Consider the following 22972-nt stretch of genomic DNA (forward strand, 5'->3'; position numbering starts at 1 on the left):
AAGTTTTTATCAAGATTTCCTTTTTCATTTTCTCTTCCAACCCTGCTAGTGTTGTACTTTATTTATCTTAATTATAGAAAATGCAATCAATCTGATAATAATAGGTAGATTCACCTTGCAAGCCTGTTGGGTTTTGGCCATTTGGCTCACCATGCCTGTGTCTTATCCATTAATATCCATCCATCCATTAGGACCATACTCTGTGCAGAGCGTTGGTGCCGCCGACGCAGTCTCCTTGGCTATTGGGAACAATCCTGGACGGGTCGCCACTCCGACACAGTATACCAGCATGCTGGCACTCATTTTGCCGACCTCGGAAGGAAGACAGGCAGAGTCAACCCCACCTGGTGTTAATTCAGCAGCTGAGCGGGATTTGAACTCAGGACCCTAGGATCCCAAGCCCACTACCTTAACCATTAAGCCAACACCAGGCACATTAACAACACAGTATTCAGATTGCTTGTGGTGTTTGATAATATTTTGTTCCTTGTTTCAGTTTGCCAGATTCCGACCCCATTGAACGTCCCATTTATTTCTTCCTCGTGATTTTAATTCTCGACGCAGCTTGGAATGCACAGCTTCGTCACTCTGATTGATCGTAATTGACGCTACAAGGAAGGGCCCATCAGACCATGGTTGGACCAGGGCCTGCACAAGACATTAATTTATTTATTTTGATGTTCTTTTAATGTCCTTCGGTTTTTATTCACGTCATTTGCTCCTCGTTCACCTGTCATCTTGGTCATCCTTGTTGTTTTCCCAGTGAAGGTTTTAGTAGTTTTGGTCCCCCAGTATTCCTGGCATCCTTTAGCTTTATGGGATTTTTTATTTTGCACAATATTTGGTTGATCCAGTTTTATCCTGCTGACAAAGCCTTGAGGCATAAACAGCGGTCCCCAGTCTGGCCTTGATATAAACTCATGCAAATTCATCGAACCATTTCATATATTCTACCCTATAATGGAGTAATACGAACTCCATCGAAATGTCCTGTGGAAATACCTTCTTGTCTTGCCTGTCTTTCTGGTTTGCACGTCTTGTATACCTTTTCTTCTGTCCTGCTTCTTCCATGGGACTCTCAAAACATGGTTTATTGTGTCAGTCTTCTTATGCGTCATCCCCTCCGTATACTGAAGGTGGGCGGACATTGTTTTCACCCCTGTTTGTTTGTCTGTGAACAGGATATCTCAAAGTTACGAACAGATTCGGACAAAATGTGGTGGACAGGTTGGGTGTGCGACAAGGACGAATTGATTGGATTTCGGTGAAGATCTGAATCCGAGAATTTTTAATTAAAAAAAAAAAAGTGATTCTTCACCATTGAGAGAAGCCTGGGGTTTGCTTAATGGTCATGGTAGTTGGTTAAGATCTTAGGGTCTTGAGTTTGAGCCCCTGTTGTGCTTTTCAAATGACGCCAGGTGCGTTGACTCAGCCTGTCATCCTTCCGGGGTCAGCGAAATGGGTCTCAGTTTCGTGGAAGCAGGGGGCACTGTATCAATGACACAGCTGTGCCCCCAGAAAAAAATGCTGCTACCAGTAGCGACAGGCTCCATCGTACGAAACAACAACCATTGAGAGATGGGGCCAAAACGACATGTAGCACGATATTTCAAAAAGTTGTGGACAAGTTGTGACAAAACCAGGTGGATGAGTTGGGTAGGTGACAAGAACAGGTGGATTCGATTTTGGTTGAGGTCCAGAGACAGCCTATCAATGGGATACAAAACGTAAACTGTTCAGCCTGGTGGAGGTATGCGCTCTACCGAGTGCCGTTAAAGTTGGTGGTGGTGGGAGATCCGATTGATGAATACCTGTGGTTATCCCCTTGGCTTGGCCACGAGCATAGGGAATTCATGAATGGTACACCAACAAGAGATGTGTGTGTACACACTGTCAAGGCTCTTATACGAGCTAACAGATCGTATAACAAAGGGAGCAAGAGATGAGCGGTGGGAGAGGGAAGCACAAAACAGTGGGGAGCAGAGACATTAGATCTGTGGAATGGAGAGGGATGGGACGGAGTAGCCTGGGGGTAGAAAAGATCATCGTTTTGGATGGGGAAAGATAAGAGATGGTGGTGAACATCTGTTTTGAAGGCCTGGAGGGAAGAGCGGGATTGAAGAGAGTGTGGGAGTTTGTTCCAGAGGTGGGGAAAAAGGGATGAGAGTGAATGTGAGCAGTGATTCTTCATTTTGGTAGTTTTACCAGAAGGGGGTTTCTGGCAGACCTTGAGCACACTGTGGAAATACAGGGGGGACAGATCACAAGAGAGAACGGGGGGGGGAGAGGGGGGCGAAGCAGAGAAGAGACGGTAGAAGACAAAGACCACCAACCTGCCTGCGGTGAGAGTGAGAGACCCGAAGACTCAGCCTCACCACGGGAGATACCAATAATCGTAAATGCCTTGGTTTTCACAGCGTGAAGCCGAGAAAGGTGAGAGGCAGGAGCACCAGCCCAGAGGGGAGAGCAGTATTCCATCAGGCTGTGGACAAAAGCTTTGTATGTGGTCAGGAGCTCAGGTGGACCAAGGAAGGACTTTGCACGGCGGAGGATTCCCAGTCAGCCATTTGCTTTGGAGGCGAGGTTGGAAATGTGGCTTTCCCTGGAAAGTTCATGGCAGATAGTGAGACCCAGAAGCTTGAATGAAAGGACTTCTTCCAGAGGATTGTTGAGAAAGTAGATGGGGGGGGGAGTTCCAGATGGTCCTATCGTAGAGACATCGTGAGAGTGTGACATTTGTCAGGATTGAAAGACATGTTCCATGTATTGGACCAGTTTGTGACTTTCTGCAGAAAGCGAAGAAGCTGCTGCCTCTGATCAGAGGGATGACAGATGGTACGGCAGAGGGTGGAGTCATCAGCAAAGAGATAGAGGATTTTTCAGAGTTGGAGAGATAATTGGTGAAAACCAGAAAAAGAACAGGGCCCAGAACACTGCCTTGAGGAATTCCAGCCTGGACAGGAAGAGGGAATGAGAGAACTCCATTTAGGGCCACGCGTTGGCTGCAACAGGAGAAGAAGTCTGCGAGCCATTAGTGGAGATGGCCTTGGATATCATGGGAAGAGAGTTTGGTGAGCAGGGCAGGGTGCCAGACTGTGTCAAAAGCACGTGGTATGTCTCGGGATTTGGCTCTGATTTCATGTTCGGCATTGAAGACCTCCATCCATTGTTGGGAGAGTAGAAGCAGCATATCCAGGGTAGAGTGACCTGGTCTGAAACCAAGTTGATGATCGGAAATCAAGCCATTGGAGAAGAGGAAGGATTTCATGTCTGAAGCGATGATGAATTCCATAACCTTGCTGATGATTGGGAGAAGGCTGATTGGTCTGTAGTTGCAGGGATCTGTTTTTGCACTTTTTTATGCAGGGCAGTGATGTTAGCAGATTTCCAAGCATAAAGTAGATGACCTTGAACAGAGAGAGGGTGAGCAAGAGCAGAGGAGCAGGATTTTAGGACATGTGGACTGATGCCGTCTGGACCGGTTGTTGAATCTGAGTTGAGGTTTGACAGCAAGCTCTCCACTTTGTCAGAAGAAAAGGACACAGAGTCCAGGGATAGCTGGGTACGACTGGGTAAGGTGGGTACAGAAAGCGATGGGTTTGGGACGCAAGATTTAGAAGTAAACACAGAGTTTAGGCATTCAGCCTTTTCATGTGCGGTATCAGCTGCACGGCCATTTGGGGTGAGGGAGCGGATGGAGCGGAAACATACACCAGAAACACTTCGCCAGAAGCCACCAGGATTTGGAGGAGGGAAGACGGGTGGTATATAAACAAGGTGGTGTATAAGACGCTGCACCAATGGCGGTAAATTTCTGAATTTTTTTTTGTTTTTTTTATTCGACCTTTAAAATCATTATTTCACTTAAATTGAATTGTATACCGAAACAATGTGTGGGGTAAGGTGTTCTATGAACTGTTATTAGTTTGTAATGGCTGCACAACATTATACCTTTCTCAGGATTAAAACATGAAAGGCTTCTCTTACTCCAACGAAGGGCGAGCGTCAAACATTAAGCTTTACTTTGCTTCCCAGGGCGGTGAGGACACCTTTGTTGTCAAATCTATGACCACTTCTTCGGTAAGACGAAACACCCGCCACTCTTGCTGATTTCATGTTTGTTTATTATTACGTCATCACACACAATGGTATGGTCATAAACTTAGCCACAGGGTGATGTCATTAGCAGTCAGGTTTGTAATATTGTACGTGCTCCTTCCCAATTCCATATCCACGTGATGCACGACGTCATCGCCAGAGCCGAAGGAAGGGAGTACTCTGTTTTTACTCCGTTTGTTTTCTTTATTTCTTTCTTGTTTGTACGGGCGATATCTCAGCCATCCTTTGAATTGGGAAGCTGGAATGTGGGGATGTAAGTGAAGAGGTACTGTCACAAAAATGGTATTTTTAAAATTTATTTCTTGATTTAATAACTTGATCATTATCGATTTATTATTTCTTCATTTCTCGTCTGGACAATATCTTAGATTAGACCCTAATCTCTTGATAATCTTGTTTGATACTATATTTGTATATTGAACATTGACTCACTGCTCCCTCCCAATTCTGTCTCTGTGCGACGCTGGAAGGTATGTTATTTATTTATTTATTTATTTATTTGGTATGGGGGTGGTGTACTTTGAATGTACCTGTAGCCTAGGGAGGGGGAAAGAGCAAAGAGGGGTGAGAGGAAGGTAAGACAGATGTGCGGTTGAGCGTTAATTACGAGTCATACCGTCTCATCAAAATGATTCTGCATAGAATAACAGTGAAGATGGAAACAAAATAATGTCTGAAATCCATTTTATACCAGTCATAATATAAATACCGCCACGAGACAAACACTGCCCGGACACGTCCGGAGATAAATACCACCCAGACGTATCCAGAGACAAACACTGCCCTGGGGTGGGGGGAGGGGAGTTAGCAAAGAGAAAATGTTATGCTTTATGAACAAAACACACACAATATTGTAGCGGTTCTGTAAAACCACATGCCTCCAAGGCAATGGCACACAAAATTCAACGATCCCAATTCAGCGCTGGAACTCTTTTCGGGACACACGGGTAGCACGGGGATTTCACCACAAGCTCACGTTCGGGGCCGGAGAGGCCCTCAAAAAACCATGGCCCCATCACCATGAACTTTGAACTACGCATGACAAGGTCAGCGAGCAACTGAGCCATGTTTCGCGTTCAGGACCTGGTGGGGCGTGGTTATGACCGCTATACACCAATGGGGAAGCGTGATCTCGCTTACATCCCTGTTTGATCCCATTTTTGGCTCCTCCCCTCGTTCGGATCTCATAAAAAGAGCAGCTTGGAGCACTTTGCAGCCAGAGTTGGAGATCGGAGAGCATCATTTAAAACGACTAACACGTCGTACAGCCATTTGTAAACAGAGGTGATTTGACCGAGAGGAAGGAACGAAGTTAGAATACCTTGGAAGGATTAAACTGCTTGCATGAGTTGTGATTTTAACAGGTTTTGAGGCTGTTTGAAGATGACTAAAGGAAAGTTATTCTCAAGTTATCTTCACTGCTCATCTTCACTCTTTCATTCCTCTTTTTTCCCGCCTTTGGAATAAACTTCCTCACTCTATTCTTTCCCATTCTTCCCTCCAGGCTTTCAAAACAGCTGTTCACCACCACCTCTTATCTTCCCCCATCCAAATCCTCGATCTTTTCTACCCCCGATAATCCACCCAAGCCCACTTCCTTCAATTCTCCTGCTTTCCTTCCTGAAAGTCCCTTTAATGTCCATCTTCCCCTCGCCATGTTCCCCGTCCCATCCCCATCCCTCTCCCTTCCACAGTTCACCTGTGTCTGTTCCCCAATGTTTTGTCCCTTCCACTCCCGCCCCTCTTGTCTCATGCCTCCTTGCTGTGAGTTGTGTGTTAGCTCTCATACGAGCCTCGACCAAGGTATACAAAAAAAAAAAAAAAAAAAAGTTTCCTTTCGGAGGATTGCTCAAGGAAGCCCGCAATGAGGGAAAGTCACGTGGGCTCGATGGGACGCTGAACGGAGGGAAGGCATCAGAACATAGAGAGAGGGAAAACACAAACGATGGGATCACAAGGGAATGTTCTCCACGACGTCCGCGTTTACGGTACATAAAGCATGCAGGTGAACAACTGAACCGAGCAGTGAACGGTCACGACATTCTTCTCTTGGCTGTTAAAATGCTCCAACCCTGATATTAATGAATATTTTCCCCCCATGTTACGGAATGCTCTGCTCCCTCCGAAGTTCTTTAAGAGCGACGTCAGAATACCTTCCTTGAGAACCCTGTGGAGTTTTACAGCGTAAAACCTCACGGAGGTGCGAAGGATGAGAGAACATCTTGAAGATTAAATCTCGGCATAATGAGCCCTGCATTGAGATGGAGCTCGGTCTCGGCACCATGAACCCGACTTTGAGACTGATCTCGGTCTCGGCACCATGAACCCGACTTTGAGACGGATCTCGGTCTCGGCACCATGAACCCGACTTTGAGACGGATCTCGGTCTCGGCAACATGAACCCGACTTTGAGACGGATCTCGGTCTCGGCACCATGAACCCGACTTTGAGACTGATCTCGGTCTCGGCACCATGAACCCGACTTTGAGACGGATCTCGGTCTCAGCAACATGAACCCGACTTTGAGACTGATCTCTGTCTCGGCAACATGAACCCGACTTTGAGATGGATCTCGGTCTCGGCACCATGAACCCGACTTTGAGACGGATCTCAGTCTCGGCACCATGAACCCGACTTTGAAACGGATCTCAGTCTCGGCAACATGAACCCGACTTTGAGACGGATCTCCGTCTCGGCAACATGAACCCGACTTTGAGACGGATCTCGGTCTCGGCACCATGAAACCGACTTTGAGACGGATCTCGGTCTCGGCACCATGAACCCGACTTTGAGACGGATCTCGGTCTCGGCACCATGAACCCGACATTGAGAAGGATCTCGGTCTCGGCACCATGAACCCGACTTTGAGACGGATCTCGGTCTCGGCACCATGAACCCGACTTTGAGACGGATCTCAGTCTCGGCAACATGAACCCGACTTTGAGACGGATCTCGGTCTCGGCACCATGAACCCGACTTTGAGACGGATCTCGGTCTCGGCACCATGAACCCGACTTTGAGACGGATCTCGGTCTCGGCACCATGAACCCGACTTTGAGACGAATCTCGGTCTCGGCACCATGAACCCGACATTGAGACGGATCTCTGTCTCGGCACCATGAACCCGACTTTGAGACGGATCTCGGTCTCGGCACCATGAACCCGACATTGAGACGGATCTCGGTCTCGGCACCATGAACCCGACTTTGAGACGGATCTCGGTCTCGGCACCATGAACCCGACATTGAGACGGATCTCGGTCTCGGCACCATGAACCCGACATTGAGACGGATCTCGGTCTCGGCACCATGAACCCGACATTGAGACGGATCTCGGTCTCGGCACCATGAACCCGACATTGAGACGGATCTCAGTCTCGGCACCATGAACCCGACATTGAGACGGATCTCGGTCTCGGCACCATGAACCCGACTTTGAGACGGATCTCGGTCTCGGCACCATGAACCCGACTTGGAGACGGATCTCGGTCTCGGCAACATGAACCCGACATTGAGACGGATCTCGGTCTCGGCAACATGAACCCGACATTGAGACGGATCTCGGTCTCGGCAACATGAACCCGACTTTGAGATGGATCTCAGTCTCGGCACCATGAACCCGACATTGAGACGGATCTCGGTCTCGGCACCATGAACCCGACTTTGAGACGGATCTCAGTCTCGGCACCATGAACCCGACATTGAGAAGGATCTCGGTCTCGGCACCATGAACCCGACTTGGAGACGGATCTCGGTCTCGGCAACATGAACCCGACTTTGAGACGGATCTCGGTCTCGGCACCATGAACCCGACTTTGAGACGGATCTCGGTCTCGGCACCATGAGCTCTGCATTCGGATCGGTCTCGGTCTGGGCACTATGACTAACAGCTCCCACAGATAAATTTCAAATTATTTTATGTCATTTAGAATAACGGTGACATTATCTCACCGCCAGCCGTAAACACAAACTCACACAAAAAGCTGATCCATGGTGTGTGTTCCATTATTATCAATCAGCTTGATATCGCTTGCCTCACCAGGCATTCCTTATCAACCGATTCGTTTGACTGCTTGCTTTAGTGCTGAAGCCGCTTGGCGAGCGCTCTCCAAGCTGATTGGTAAAGGAACATACCCCAGCACATGTGATCGACCTCATCCCCTTTTCTGGTTCTGCCATTTTGTGATGAAAATATTCATTTCGGGTCATTTTCACCTTCCTGCCCTTTTGTTGAGTTTTTCCTCTTGGTTTTTTTTTTTTGCACCGCTGGGGAAGTTTAGTTTCATCCTCAGGACAGGTGTTCTGATTTTTAAAACCATAACGTTCCACCACGTCCATGGGTTAGTCCATTAACTAATGAGGGGTGTTTTGTGATCGTATAATAAATTGTAGAGTGGATTTGTTGAACAATATCGATTGATGCATTAACCTGACGAATGACACTAATTTTATTGTGATTATTGTTGCATTTGTAAACATTAAACGTCGTTATTATTCCACTTGCTTTCTCTGATAATCGAACCTCACCCCCTAGTTTTGTAATAGTCCTCTCCAGTTAATCAGGAAAAACTTTTTTTGAAATTGATTCATTACGTCACAGTGCTTTCTTTCGTTGAGATGGAGCACTCCCTTTGCGCTGTGTTTATCACCACTCACAAGTTGATGTTTTGTCGACAAAGTGAGACTCCACCCTCGGGGTCCGTCTCAAATGATTGTGAACCACGATCAGTCGTTTGGGGGCCCCTCGTCGTCTCGGAGTCCCTCGTCATCTCGGGGTCACCTCGTCATCTCGGGGTCACCTCGTCATCTCGGGGTTCCTCGTCATCTCGGGGTCACCTCGTCATCTCGGGTCACCTCGTCATCTCGGGTCACCTCGTCATCTCGGGTCACCTCATCATCTCGGGTCACCTCGTCATCTCGGGTCACCTTGTCATCTCGGGTCACCTCGTCATCTCGGGTCACCTTGTCATCTCGGGTCACCTTGTCATCTCGAGGTCCCATGCAATTGCACGGGATGCACGCCCCAAACGCCACCTCTGTCCACACCTCACGTCATTTAACCCTTTTAACCTCCAGGGAGCGTGGCTGGACTCGGACACCACAACTCACATCATCTAACCGCATACTGTATTTAACCATTTTAACCCCCAGGTTTAAGATAGACTTGCCTATTGAATATCCACGCTTGTACGCTCCACTATAAATATCAGCAATGGCATGCACACGTTTTTATATTCATGGTCGAGGCTCGTGGAAGAGTTCGAGCAGAATGGAATGAAACATGCTTTTATTAATTGTGTTTTCTTTTCTGCAGTCGTTTTATAACTAATTCTGGAATAACTCCCCCTCTCTACCCTCCTTCTCCCCCCCCCTCCTCAAAGCCCCACTCTCACCCCTCCCATCCCTTGATCCAATCATGTTCTCTATCTATCCGCACAAACGGGCACATTAAAAGCGCTCACAAAGTGAGAGTTCCCAGTCCTGCTGAAAAAGACTTCACGGCGCACAAAGGTGAGAACATCTGTTGCCATGTACGAATCCAAGTCCAAGTCTGTATGTTTTCTCATTATCACCCATATATGTTTATATCGTGTTATGCAGTCTTTTAGAATATTGCTTGTGTATTTTGGCCTCACAGGATAGCCTAGAGCTGTCTAGCCTGGGTTTGAATCTCGACCCAGCTGTAAACTGCCACCCTGGTGTTTCGCATGCAGCGGCGAGGTGTCCATGCATGTGCATCGCCCATTGGAAGGACGTTAAGCCGGTGGACCCATCTGTCAGCACTGGTTGGTGGACGTTAAAGATCCCACCGTGTCGTTCAATACGAGTCGGCGAGTTATCGCCGGCACACTGAACAGATAACGAATGCCTTCCCTGAATGACTGACTGTGGGAAGGCAACTGCAAACCACCGAGCAGAACCTTTACCAAGAAACTGCTTTGGCCACACCAACGCTCTGTCGATAGAATGTGAAACCAATCTGATTGCTTGAATGTGTAGTATTTTAACCTCTTCCATTAGTCTAATATTGGCTTTGCGGTTAACGTGGCTGGCTTAAGATTATTATTTTTTTTAATATCTTTAGGGTCTTGAATTCGAGCCCCTGTCGTGCTGTTAATAATTATGGTGAATTTACCACGATGTGAATGTAAGCCTTCTTGTCTGTAACTATGCTGCTGCTTATCCACAGCCTTGTCCTTTGCCATGAAAAGTGCTTCAATTTGCAATCTCACAAGTGGATCGTCTGCACAATTCAGCCCGATAATTATTATTATTTCTTTTACCGCTACAATTATTCCCACATTCTTGTGGGGTTGGCTGCAGGAAGTTTTTGACCCATATCTTTCACGAGCCGGATGGCCAGGTCTGACATTCTACCAAATACAGCAGTCAGGGCATGCATTTGTGATTTGTTAAGGATGCCGGTGATAGCTCGCCTACTCTTTGCGAAAGACAGCGTGAGATATGTAACATCAATCAACTAATGCCAGCAGACATAATATAGCACCCACAAGGCCTTCAAGTGCTTCAATTTGCTTCAACCATCTCCTTTCTGGTCTTGCATCCCCTGATATCCCTGGTGTTGGCTTAATGGTTAGGGTGGTGGACTTGGGATCATAGGATCCTGAGTTCAAATTCCACTTGGATGTTGAATTAATACCAGGTGTTGTTAACTGCCTGTCATCCTTCTGAGGTTGGCAAAATGATAGCCAGCTTGCTGGTATCCTATGTTGCAGTAGTGACCCATCCAGGATTGTGCCCAATAGCCAAGGAGAGTGCTTAGGCAGCACCAAAGCTCTGCACAGAGTATGGTCCTGTGGGGGAAAAATTATATTAATGTATTCTAAATTGTAACAAATGGGGTTTTAGAAATTTAAATTTTATGCTACAAGTCGAATTGGCTGTCCTTTTTAGCCAAGAGTCTTTTGCCCTAAATGTTGATAAAATGTCTTGTTCTGGAGCGGTGTGACCTGCGCTGATAACAGCAAACCTTTGCCTTGAAATGTACGTCATGTACTTCTCACCTAGAAGACATGTATGCAGTTTGAATTGGCAGCCCCCACCACTCTCCCATGAAAGTATAAAATGCTTTGAAATGTAAAATTGTTTTAGTGCAAGCACGTGAGGATGTATGGCATCTCAGTGGCTTGCACTCCTTGGGACTGACAAAGTACCAAGTAATAATAAAACTCTCTGATATAATGTACTTAAGCTGTGGAAAGTGAATTAGTCGGGTTGGTTTAATGGTTAACTAAAAAAGTAAGATAAATAAAATAGAATAATAATATTGCAACGAATGGGGGTTCTGTTTGTTCATTGTGTGAAGTGTATGAGGGATACATTTAAAACCGTATCGGCTGGACGTTAAGCCCTGCAAGTTAAATAAGATTCCACAATCGACCAGCAAGAATTTCAACAACGATCACTACGAGGTTCAAGGTGAAAAATCCACAACAGTCCCAATAGAATAGATGGATCCTCTGCTCTCTCTGTGCTCTGTACCCCCAGGTGTCTGTAGGGTGCATAAGGTCTGCCAACAAACCTCTTCTGATCAATCTCCCAAAATCCAGAATTACCACTCACTCCACTCATTTGTTCGTCTTCCATCCCTCCCCCCCCATCTGTGGAACAAACTTCCACATCCTCTTCAATCCCATTCTTTTCTCCAGGTTTTCAAGACAGCTATTCACCACCATCCCCCATCCAAAACAATTATCTCTTCTACCTTCATTAACTCTCCCAAAGTCCACCTCTTTCCAACCTTCCTGTCCCCCCCCCCTGAGGGTTTGCTTCTGTTTCCATCTTGTCCCACCCCTTGTGTTGTACCATAGTCATCATTCTTCCCACATTCCATTTTGTCCTTTGACCCTACTGTTGTTGTATTTCACCCCCTCTCCTTCTGCTGTTCATTTTGTCCTGTGGCTTCCTGATCCCTCTGTTCTCACTCCTCCACGAGCCTCAACTATGTATAAAATACTCGGTAGGGTCTTTAACGTTTACCAAGCCCACCCCCAGTGCTGGCAGACTGGTCCTCTGATGGATGACACACATTTTAATGCCTCACCGTGCGTGCAAAAGCCAAGGGTGACAGTTTATAGCTACATTGAGGTTCGACCCAGGCGAGACAACTCAGAGGTGAGTATGCACACCTGTAAGATGAGGCTATCCTGCCACCACATCTTTAAACCAATGCATCTTTCCACGATTTTCACGAAGCCCCAGCCAGCCTCAAATTGTAGCTCGTTTGTTGTGATATTTCCTGATAGCTCTTTTAATTTCTTTTGAAGTTGTCGTGTGCCTTGTCCCAAGTGTGACATCATAAGCTGAGTGTTAACCAACTGAGGAACGTTAATTCAACATTGGAGTTACACATATGCCTATTCAGTGGAAGATGAGAGGGGGTAGGAGTCAGTCCATCTCCCCCATTCTATATCAATTATTATACAGTACTTCTTCTTTTGGCTGCTCCCGTTCGGGGTCGCCACAGCGGATCATCCATCATGATCCGCATAATGATTTGGCAGAGGTTTTACGCCGGATGCCCTTCCTGATGCAACCCTGGTCGCCTCTTACGACACAGGGATATGGTACACCTATTCTAACCGGGGTATATACCGGCCCAGTACACTGGTACTCACTTCGCCGACCTCGGAAGGATGACAGGCTGAGCCAACCCCCTGGTGTATTAATTCAGTGGCCCAACGGGGCTTGAACACAGGACCTTTTGGATCCCAAGCCACTGCCCTAACCACTGTGCCAACACCAGACTTCAATTATTATACAGTACCTTGATTTAAAATAGTGATTATTATGCCTTCAAATAATTATCGTTATGCCTTCATTTAAAATCATTTTTATTACGCCTTCATTTAAAATCTTTATTATACCGCCTCCATTTAAAATCATTGTTATCACGCCTTCATTTAAAATCATTACTATTACACCTTCATTTAAAATCATTACTATTACACCTTCATTTAAAATCATTATTATTACACCTTCATTTAACATCACTATTATTACACCTTCATTTCAAATCATAATTATTCCACCTTCATTTCAAATCATTATTTTTACGCCTTCATTTAAAATCATTCTAATTACGCATTCATTTAAAATTATTATTATTATTACGCCTTCATTTAAAATCATTATTATAACGCCTTCATTTAAAATCATTTTTATTACGCCTTCATTTTAAATCATTATTATTACGCCTTCATTTTAAATCATTATTATAACGCCTTCATTTAAAATCATTTTTATTACGCCTTCATTTAAAATCATTTTTATTACGCCTTCATTTAAAATCATTTTTATTACGCCTTCATTTAAAATCATTTTTATTACGCCTTCATTTAAAATCATTGTTATTACGCCTTCATTTAAAATCACTATTATTACACCTTCATTTCAAATCATAATTATTCCACCTTCATTTCAAATCATTATTTTTACGCCTTCATTTAAAATCATTCTAATTACGCATTCATTTAAAATAATTATTATTACGCCTTCATTTAAAATCATTTTTATTACGCCTTCATTTAAAATCATTTTTATTACGCCTTCATTTAAAATCATTGTTATTACGCCTTCATTTAAAATCATTATTATAACGTCTTCATTTAAAATCATTTTTATTATGCCTTCATTTAAAATCATTATTATTACACCTTCATTTTAAATCATTATTACGCCTTCATTTAAAATCATTTTTATTACGCCTTCATTTAAAATCATTGTTATTATGCATTCATTTAAAATCATTACTATTACACCTTCATTTTAAATCATTATTATTACACCTTCATTTAAAATCATTATTATTACACCTTCATTTAACATCACTATTATTACACCTTCATTTCAAGTCATAATTATTCCACCTTCATTTCAAATCATTATTTTTACGCCTTCATTTAAAATCATTCTAATTACGCATTCATTTAAAATTATTATTATTACGCCTTCATTTAAAATCATTATTATAACGCCTTCATTTAAAATCATTTTTATTACGCCTTCATTTTAAATCATTATTATTACGCCTTCATTTTAAATCATTATTATTACGCCTTCATTTTAAATCATTATTATAACGCCTTCATTTAAAATCATTTTTATTACGCCTTCATTTTAAATCATTGTTATTACGCCTTCATTTAAAATCACTATTATTACACCTTCATTTAACATCACTATTATTACACCTTCATTTCAAATCATAATTATTCCACCTTCATTTCAAATCATTATTATTACGCCTTCATTTAAAATCATTCTTATTACGCCTTCATTTAAAATCATTCTTATTACGCCTTCATTTAAAATCATTATTATTTCACCTTCATTAAAAATCATTATTATTACGCCTTCATTTAAAATCATTATTATTACGCCTTCATTTAAAATCATTGTTATTACGCCTTCATTTAAAATCATTATTATTACGCCTTAATTTAAAATCATTATTATTACGCCTTCATTTAAAATCATTATTATTACGCCTTCATTTAAAATCATTGTTATTACGCCTTAATTTAAAATCATTTTTATTACGCCTTAATTTAAAATCATTATTATTTCACCTTCATTTAAAATCATTATTATTACGCCTTCATTTAAAATCATTGTTATTACGCCTTAATTTAAAATCATTGTTATTACGCCTTAATTTAAAATCATTATTATTTCGCCTTCATTTAAAATCATTATTATTACACCTTCATTTAAAATCATTATTATTACGCCTTCATTTAAAATCATTTTTATTACACCTTCGTTTAAAATCATTATTATTACACCTTCATTTAAAATCATTATTATTACGCCTTCATTTAAAATCATTTTTATTACACCTTCGTTTAAAATCATTGTTATTACACCTTCGTTTAAAATCATTATTATTTCACCTTCATTTAAAATCATTATTATTACACCTTAATTTAAAATCAATGTTATTATTTATTTTAAAAATCCGAGATTAAGCTTAGTCTTTGGGTCTTTCAGTCTCTCACCACAGGCAGGTTGGTGGTCTTTCTGTCTTCTACCTGATGCGCTGTTCCGGCACATGCTCCCATACCTGACCTGACATGATCTCTGGCTTTGCACCCACTGCTGTGCTCTGTCCCCCTCATTTATCCGCAGGGTGCTCAAGGTCTGCCAACAACCCCCTTCTGTTGAAACTGCCAAGGTCAATAATTACAGCTCATCTTCACTCTTTCATTCCTCTTTTTTTTCCCCCCTTTCTGGAACAAAGCTCCCACACTCTCTTTAATCCCACTCTTCCTTCCAGGTCTTCAAAACAGCTGTTCACCACCATCTCTTATCTTCCCCCATCCAAAACCATGATCTTTTCTACCCCTGTTAATCCACCCCAAACCCACCTTCAACTTTCCTGTTCTCCTTCCTGAAAGTCCCTTAGTGTCCATCCTGTTTACCCTGTGTACTCTGCCCCATACCTCTCTCTTCCACAGATCTCCTGATGTCCCTGGTCCCTACTGTTGTTGTGCTTCCCTCTCGCACCCCCTCCTGTCTAATATTCCCTTCGTTATATGTTCTGCATATTAGCTCTTATACGAGCCTTGACGAAGTATACAAAAAAAATCCTACCAGTAACCCAGAGTGAGCTGAGCTAAATTAATCTGAAAAATTCCATTTGTTCGGCCTTGTGATACCGTGTGGTTAAAATGAAATAATCCTGTTTTTGCACAATGCACACAAAAGCATTTTTGCTTTGTTTACTCCTTTTAGTTTTGTGAGGTTTATGGGATTCTGATTGGATGAACCATACTCTGTTATAGAGCGTTGATGCTGCCGATGCAGTCTCTTGGCAAGGATTATACTGAGTGGTTTGCCATTGCATGAGAGTAGTAGTTAAGGCAATAATTTGTCATTTGTTAAAGGTGCTGGCGATAGCTCGCCTACTGTTCACAAAGGACACCATGGGATCTTTAACGTCCACCAATGAATGCCAGCAGATGGGACTTCCATTTAACGTCCATCTGATGGACCGCACACACACTGGTGAATCATCCTGCCTGTGAAACACGGAGATAATAGTTTATAGCTGGGTGATGATTCATACTTAGGCTCGACAGCTTGGAGGCGAGTGTGGTAACCTCTAGAGTTGAGGCCATCCTGCCAGCTCCGTTTTATGGGAAAGTACCCCAAATAATGTTTGCTTATTTGGTGTTCCTCTCTGAGCACTTCGCTTAAGATGCTGAGATCCCACATTCAAATTCCATATATATATTCAAATCCCATATATTTTATTCCCACATTTAAATCCCATATTTATTGTTATGAGCCGGGGTTTGACGCTCACCATGAGGGGAAGCACTCGAGTTCCTCCCAAACTCTCAGCCCTGATGCTACCATTCGTGGATAATTCCACAGCCCGGTGGTAAGCAACCACGAATGCCGATTGGTACTGGCAATCCTGGCAAGGTTTCACTAATTAATGTGAAACCTTACCTTTGGACGACCACACAAAGGGGGTTTCATACCCTCAAGGCACACCTGGATTACTGCAAAGCGATACAGTGGGTGTGCACTGACTAACTCGAGCAAATTGGTGGGGTTGAACTTCCCGGCTAACACCAACGTGCGGATTATGCTGGACCAATGGAGGAAAAGACATGATGAGCTGGGTGTGTGTGTGTGTGTGTGTGTGTGTGTGTGTGTGTGTGTGTGTGTGTGTGTGTGTGTGTGTGTGTGTGTGTGTGTGTGTGTGTGTGTGTGTGTGTGTGTGTGTGTGTGTGTGTGTGTGTGTGTGTGTGTGTGTGTGTGTCCTCTATAACTCCAAAACCACGAAACTTAGCCGCCTGAAACTTTGCACTTGTACAAAGAAAACTGCAAGGAAGTTCAAGAGTGCAAATTGGGTGTTTGTGTTAATTTAAACACCCCTTTTGAAGATAATTAACGGCTTTATTTAATTATATCCTTTATCAGGTGCATCCTTGGTCACCGCTCTCTATGGGGTCTTAAGGCATATCCTAGGTAACTTCACTGGAGTCTGAAGTCACCAAGTTTTTTTTTTTTTTTGGCCTGCTCAACCTTGCTCTGACTTTGAACAGGCCACAACGATTTCTTCACAATAAAGTTGTTGTTTTCACTTTCCTCATTCATATTATCGAATGCCTATTCATCATAGCTACGAATCACGGGGTACATTGCAGCATTTATAAATGCCCGGAGACGTCAGCGTTCATTGCTTTATTTCATTTCCGCATATGCAATCACTGCGAGAATCTCTCAAACTAAGCAGAATTTCAAAATTTAAGCTCCAGAATCGAACTTAGCAGTTCCAAATCCTCGAGAAATGTTAATTTGTCCAATTTGGATACATTTGACATTTCGGGCATCTCCGGGAGGTGTATGTTTAATATGATAGTTTGGTGATTGCTGATCGCATGCCAAGCGAGCCGTTTCTTCTCAACCGTTTCATTGAAGTGCTCGCTTGAGTGCTTAAGCCAGTTGGCGAGTGCTCTCCAAGCTGCTTGGTTGTCATTTTCGGTTAAGGTACCCGTGCTTTCTATCTAACATCGATTAGACATACATTTCCGCCTGTGTTGGGACCCGCAGTCCCGTACGGTGGGTGTCTCGGGAGGCGTCTCATCCGCTAAAAATGTGCAATTTTATGTTTACAGGGCATCGTTTTGTTTTACCTTCTTGTGCGATCTCCTTTTAATATAATCTACCTCTCACTTCGACATCAAAACTTATATAAAACAATAATGTTCATCCGACCACATGTTTTCCATGATCTGGTTGTGAAGGCATATACTGGGTGCCTCACAGAAAACCAGGAAATTTGAGATTTTGAGATTTATTTTGCTGTATTTTACCATATCAATAAACTAACATATAATAAAGTGTGTCTTTGTTTTACACTACATCCAAGTTTGCTTTTGTTTTGTTTTAAATAAACTGTACCAAATTTCCTGGTTTTTCTGTGGGGCACCTTGTAGTACAGATCAACATTTTGTGTTCTGTGGTTTGAAATATTTTTGAATTGAATTTCACTAATTCCCCATTTGAATAACTCTTTCAATGAACTCTGTTTAAAGGTAAATCTTTGTGTTTGTCGTTTTTATGTACTTTATGTGTGTACATTTGCGTGCGTGTGTATGTATATAAACTGTTTTAATACAATGGCACTTGGCGTGTGTGTGTGTGTGTGTGTGTGTGTGTGTGTGTGTGTGTGTGTGTGTGTGTGTGTGTGTGTGTGTTGATTGTTTTCTCCATATATGGCTTCCAAAAGTGGAATGGAGCCCTCCCAGGTGTGTGTGTGTGTGTGTGTGTGTGTGTGTGTGTGTGTGTGTGTGTGTGTGTGTGTGTGTGTGTGTGTGTGTGTGTGTGTGTGTGTGTGTGTGTGTGTGTAGGTATGTAGACATATGTGGGTTTCAGAATGTGGAATCGAGTCCTCCCAGGTCGTGCTCAGTTTCCACCTTCATTTCGGTAAGGGGTCACGATTTATGGACGAAGCTGTGAAGTTTTCTATTCTCAAAGTTTTGTTCCCAGGGCTCTCTTCATGATCGTCACTGAGCCCCGGATAGCTTCCAACTGTAGTTCGTTTGTTGAAATATTCCCAGAGATGGTTTTTAAGAATTCCTGAGGTTTTATCGTCATCATTCCCTTAGCTCCAACTCTCACTTGTACAACTTTGGCATTCTTCAGCTTCCAGGATCTTTTCACTTCATTCTTGAGGTCTTATTTGATCATTTTCTTTATTTCTGCATTTAGTCCAAAATTACTGGTATTAACACCTCACTTAGAGATGCCTTCTTCTCTGTTTTTGTACCTAAGTATGATATCTGGTGGCAATGCTTTGTTTTCGATCTTCACGCTCGATGGGATCATTAGGTCGTACGTCAACGGTACTTCCATGTTTTCAGTGATTGCTTTTGGTTAATGTTCCCATAAATTATCTGAAACTGGAATATCAAACTTTGCAGATGTGCCAGCAGATTACTTTACAAACTCAGTTGTGTCCTTGTGTGCACAGATATTCGGACATGAGTTGTTTTTTTTTTGTGTGTGTGTTCAATCATTAAGCGTCCCCTATTCTCTTTGCTAACTCCACCTCCACCCTTCAACTGTCGTTTTTGTTTTTTCTCCTCCCCTCACCCCCACTATTCTCTCACTCTCTGTCCCCTCCTCACTACCCCCTCCTAATAAAATGCAGCACTCTCCTCCCACACCTCTGTCATCTCTCGCTTTCTCTGTCGAAAGAAAGTTTGAGGTGGTTACGACCTCTTTTTACCCGGTATGGTCGACGGACCTGCACGAACGTAGTCGCTCATATCGTGCGACATATCGTTTTTGGCCCTATCTCTCAATGGTGAAGAATCACTTAAAGAATTCTAGTAGTCAGATCTGGATCCAGATCTTCACCAAAATCTAATCAGTTTGTCCTTGTCACACACCGAAACTGTCCACAAAATTTCATCCGGATCCGTCCACAACGTTTTTGAGATATCCTGTACACAAACAAACAAACAGACAGAAAGGGGTGAAAACATAACTTCCTTCACCTTCGGTGGGGAAGGTAATAACTGTCTCGGGGCCACCACATGTTGTGCGCTGTTGCCTTGGGGGAGAGCCTGTTTCACAGAACCGCAACAATATTATTCTCACATGCAAATCCCATTCCGGAAATATTATTGTTGATTTGTCCATTTTCTCCCAATGTCCTTGTCTGTCTGGCATGTGAGATGTGATATTTCATTTTTATCTGCAAGTGCTACACCACAATACGTTAAATTTATTTTGTCATTTCCAAAATAAAAGCCGGTTCATTCCTCAGGATAATAATAATTTGAACAACGGTTGTCATGATTCCACAACTACATATATTACGGAGAACGTTTTAAGTGTTTGCGTCGAGTGTTCGTCCTTGTTATATACATTCTCTCACTTCTCCGTGTTCTCTCTTTATGCCCCAGATGTTCTGCAGACTTCAATGCTGGCTCTTCCTGTGCATTGTCATGGTTGGTTTGGTGCTGTTCAATGGAAGTATGGTAGCATGTACTCAACCTCCTATACCTCGTCCCCCTCCTGATCAAGCAACATTTGAACAAAAGGCTAGATACCTGGCTGCCATGCAACATTATATCAATGCAATCACACGCCAGCGGTATGTGCCCTTTCTCTCCACGCATGTTCCTCTTGTAAGAACAGGATTACAATTCCATCTGATTACTCTCTTTCATGGTTTGATGATATTGATGATATTTGACTGTTCGGTTTTTATTTTCATCCACACTCCCATGTTCGTGGAAAAGCTCACTTGATAATGGTCAAATAACTCGTCTTCTTTTTTCTATCCATGTTTTTATCTTCGTGTTAATTATCCTCTCTCCTTCCTATCCACTATAACGTTCTCACGTATACATTTGTATTTTCGATTCTGCTCAATAGCACGAGCCTGTCACTGTGACCCTTTAACATAATCTCAGTCTATAGTGGGTGATCGTTTTTTGTTGCGTGTAAATGGGGAGCAGGATTAAATCGAGAAAAGGAAAATAAAGGAGGATGATAGGAAAGATAATGAAGTGTTGTTGAGAGGAGACGAATAGCAAGAGAGAAAGAGAAAAAGAAAGAAGTAAATGGGGATAGGATTAGTAAAGGGGGAGTGGGAAGGGGTCAAAAAATCTCCCATTTTTGTACGTAATACAATGGCCTCTTGGTTTTCTCTAATCCCAATCTCGTAAATCCACGTCCATTTCTAGTTTTGTCCCCCTCCTCCTTCGTATGCAACACAAAGCTGCAGGTCGCATCATTGGCTGAGGGCGCAGGTGTGACACTGATGCTATTCCCCGATTACCAGTACACCGGTACTCATTTCACCAACCTCAGAAGGATGGCAGACTGAATCAACTCCACCTGGTGTTAATTCAACGGCCGATAGGGGCTCGAACTCAAGAGCCTAAGATCCCAAACACCAGCCACCCTAACCACTAAGCCAACACCAGGCTTTAGTTTTGTCCAATCACTGGGTAATAAAATGAGTTTTTGAATGGAAACCCTAAAATGGAGCGGGTGTGGGGGAGAGGGGATTTTGCAATACTCGACTTTCAAAATGACATATGAATGTTAAATTAGGCTTTTCGCACGCTGTTCATGTGTTCAGTGACTCAGTTCGGTTTGCCGGACACTTTTTAACCCGCCGTTACTAGCATGAAACATGTGGTTCAAATAGTCTTTTAAACATAATTTTTAGAATTCTACACATGAGAGTGGAAATTTCAAAATGGTTCACCATAAATGTTGCGTTCCTGAATGCAAACCTGACTCACGGAAATATAGGAACATGAGAAATATCCTTTGAGAGGTGACTGGTTCGTATCGTTCACTGTTAGTAGAATTCTAGTGTCGGCACTTGTTTGCTATAACACACATGTACATATAGACACACGGATGGATGGACCGATGGTTCTACTTTTACCAGTAGATGCAAAAATCTAGAATAATTTATCTTGTGGCCCCAAAACCAAACAAACACGATGACTGTATTTATAACAGCCCTCACAGCTCCCGTAAAGCTCCCCATCCATGATTAACAGTCAATAAACTTACCCCGTACATTGCACATAAATAAAACTACTTTCAACTGTCATTCTGGTGCTTCAGAGGGAGGGTGATCCATTAAAGGGTACGATGAGTCCTGCCAGGCAGCACTCACATGTGGATACAGTGTCATGGTATCTTGCAAAAAAGAATGTCCCTGGACAACTTAACCCACTTCCCTGGATAAACAAACCCAACCCAAATATCTTGACAAAACTTACTTGAATTAGCCAGGAGACAAGGCCATATCAGACGAATAAGGGCGACAGATTGCAGCAACCTCCAAACCTTGGGAACACTGATTCTTGCATCAATTCTCAGGTGGATAAAATGTCCCTCAGAAAGACGTAAGAAAACAAGTTAATCGCATCAATGGTCGTTTTAACAAGACATTCCCGAGTACTGTCTTCTGCATAACCAACAAGTGGAACTCGCATCAGATCATTATCTCAGTGTGATTTCACATGTTCCGCAGGTATGGTAGACGGGCAGCCTACCTGCTTCCTGCTGCACAGCTTTCATGGTATGGGTAAGTGTTAAAACAATCTTGGGATGATTTTAGATTTTACCTGTATTCTGCCGATGGGAACACATGTAAATACCAAATCGATGTTATTGGAATGCCAAGTCCAATTTCAAGCACAATCGGTGTCAATCTACTCATACATGATGGAATCCACATTTGATGGTTTGCATTGGCAACGAAAGATGAAGATAAAGCAGGGCGATATCTATCTATATCTCTCTCTCTCTCTCTCTCTCTCTCTCTCTCTCTCTCTCTCTCTCTCTCTCTCTCTCTCTCTCTCTCTCTCTCTGTCTCTCTCTGTCTCTCTCTCTGTCTCTCTCCCTCTCTCTCTCGCCCTCTCTCTCTCTCTCTCTCTCTCGGCCTCTCTCTCTCTCTCTCTCGGCCTCTCTCTCTCTCTCTCTCGGCCTCTCTCTCTCTCTCTCTCGGCCTCTCTCTCTCTCTCTCTCTCTCTCTCTCTCTCTCTCTCTCGGCCTCTCTCTCTCTCTCTCTCTCTCGGCCTCTCTCTCTCTCTCTCTCTCGGCCTCTCTCTCTCTCTCTCTCTCTCTCGGCCTCTCTCTCTCTCTCTCTCTCGGCCTCTCTCTCTCTCTCTCGGCCTCTCTCTCTCTCTCTCTCGGCCTCTCTCTCTCTCTCTCGGCCTCTCTCTCTCTCTCTCTCGGCCTCTCTCTCTCTCTCGGCCTCTCTCTCTCTCTCTCTCTCTCTCTCTCTCTCTCTCTCTCTCTCTCTCTCTCTCTCGGCCTCTCGGCCTCTCTCT

The 22972-nt window shown here is 43.3% G+C and overlaps 1 protein-coding gene and 1 long non-coding RNA gene across 3 annotated transcripts in view; one reads left to right on the forward strand and one right to left on the reverse strand.

Moving 5' to 3' along the window:
- Nucleotides 1-4107: 4107 nt before the first annotated feature.
- LOC147013723 (uncharacterized) overlaps nt 4108-22972 on the reverse strand; it is a 53700-nt gene continuing 34835 nt past the window's right edge. The window contains exon 3 of the long non-coding RNA XR_015050489.1: nt 4108-4357. This is a non-coding gene — a long non-coding RNA (uncharacterized LOC147013723). The remainder of the gene's footprint in view (nt 4358-22972) is intronic.
- LOC147013724 (peptide YY-A-like) overlaps nt 9199-22972 on the forward strand; it is a 35870-nt gene continuing 22096 nt past the window's right edge. The window contains exons 1-3 of one of the 2 annotated variants that reach the window (XM_085850889.1): nt 9199-9629; nt 20072-20262; nt 22171-22218. In XM_085850889.1, coding sequence (XP_085707015.1) covers nt 20072-20262; nt 22171-22218 — 239 coding nt within the window. In that variant the 5' untranslated portion in view covers nt 9199-9629. Of the gene's footprint in view, nt 9630-20071; nt 20263-22170; nt 22225-22972 lie in introns of both variants that reach the window. The other variant, XM_085850888.1, reaches the window with a different exon arrangement.

Source organism: Eptatretus burgeri, chromosome 13 (genome assembly GCF_056783735.1).
Source record: "Eptatretus burgeri isolate ZD-2024b chromosome 13, Ebu_testis_v1, whole genome shotgun sequence".
Taxonomy (NCBI): Eukaryota; Metazoa; Chordata; class Myxini; order Myxiniformes; family Myxinidae; genus Eptatretus; species Eptatretus burgeri.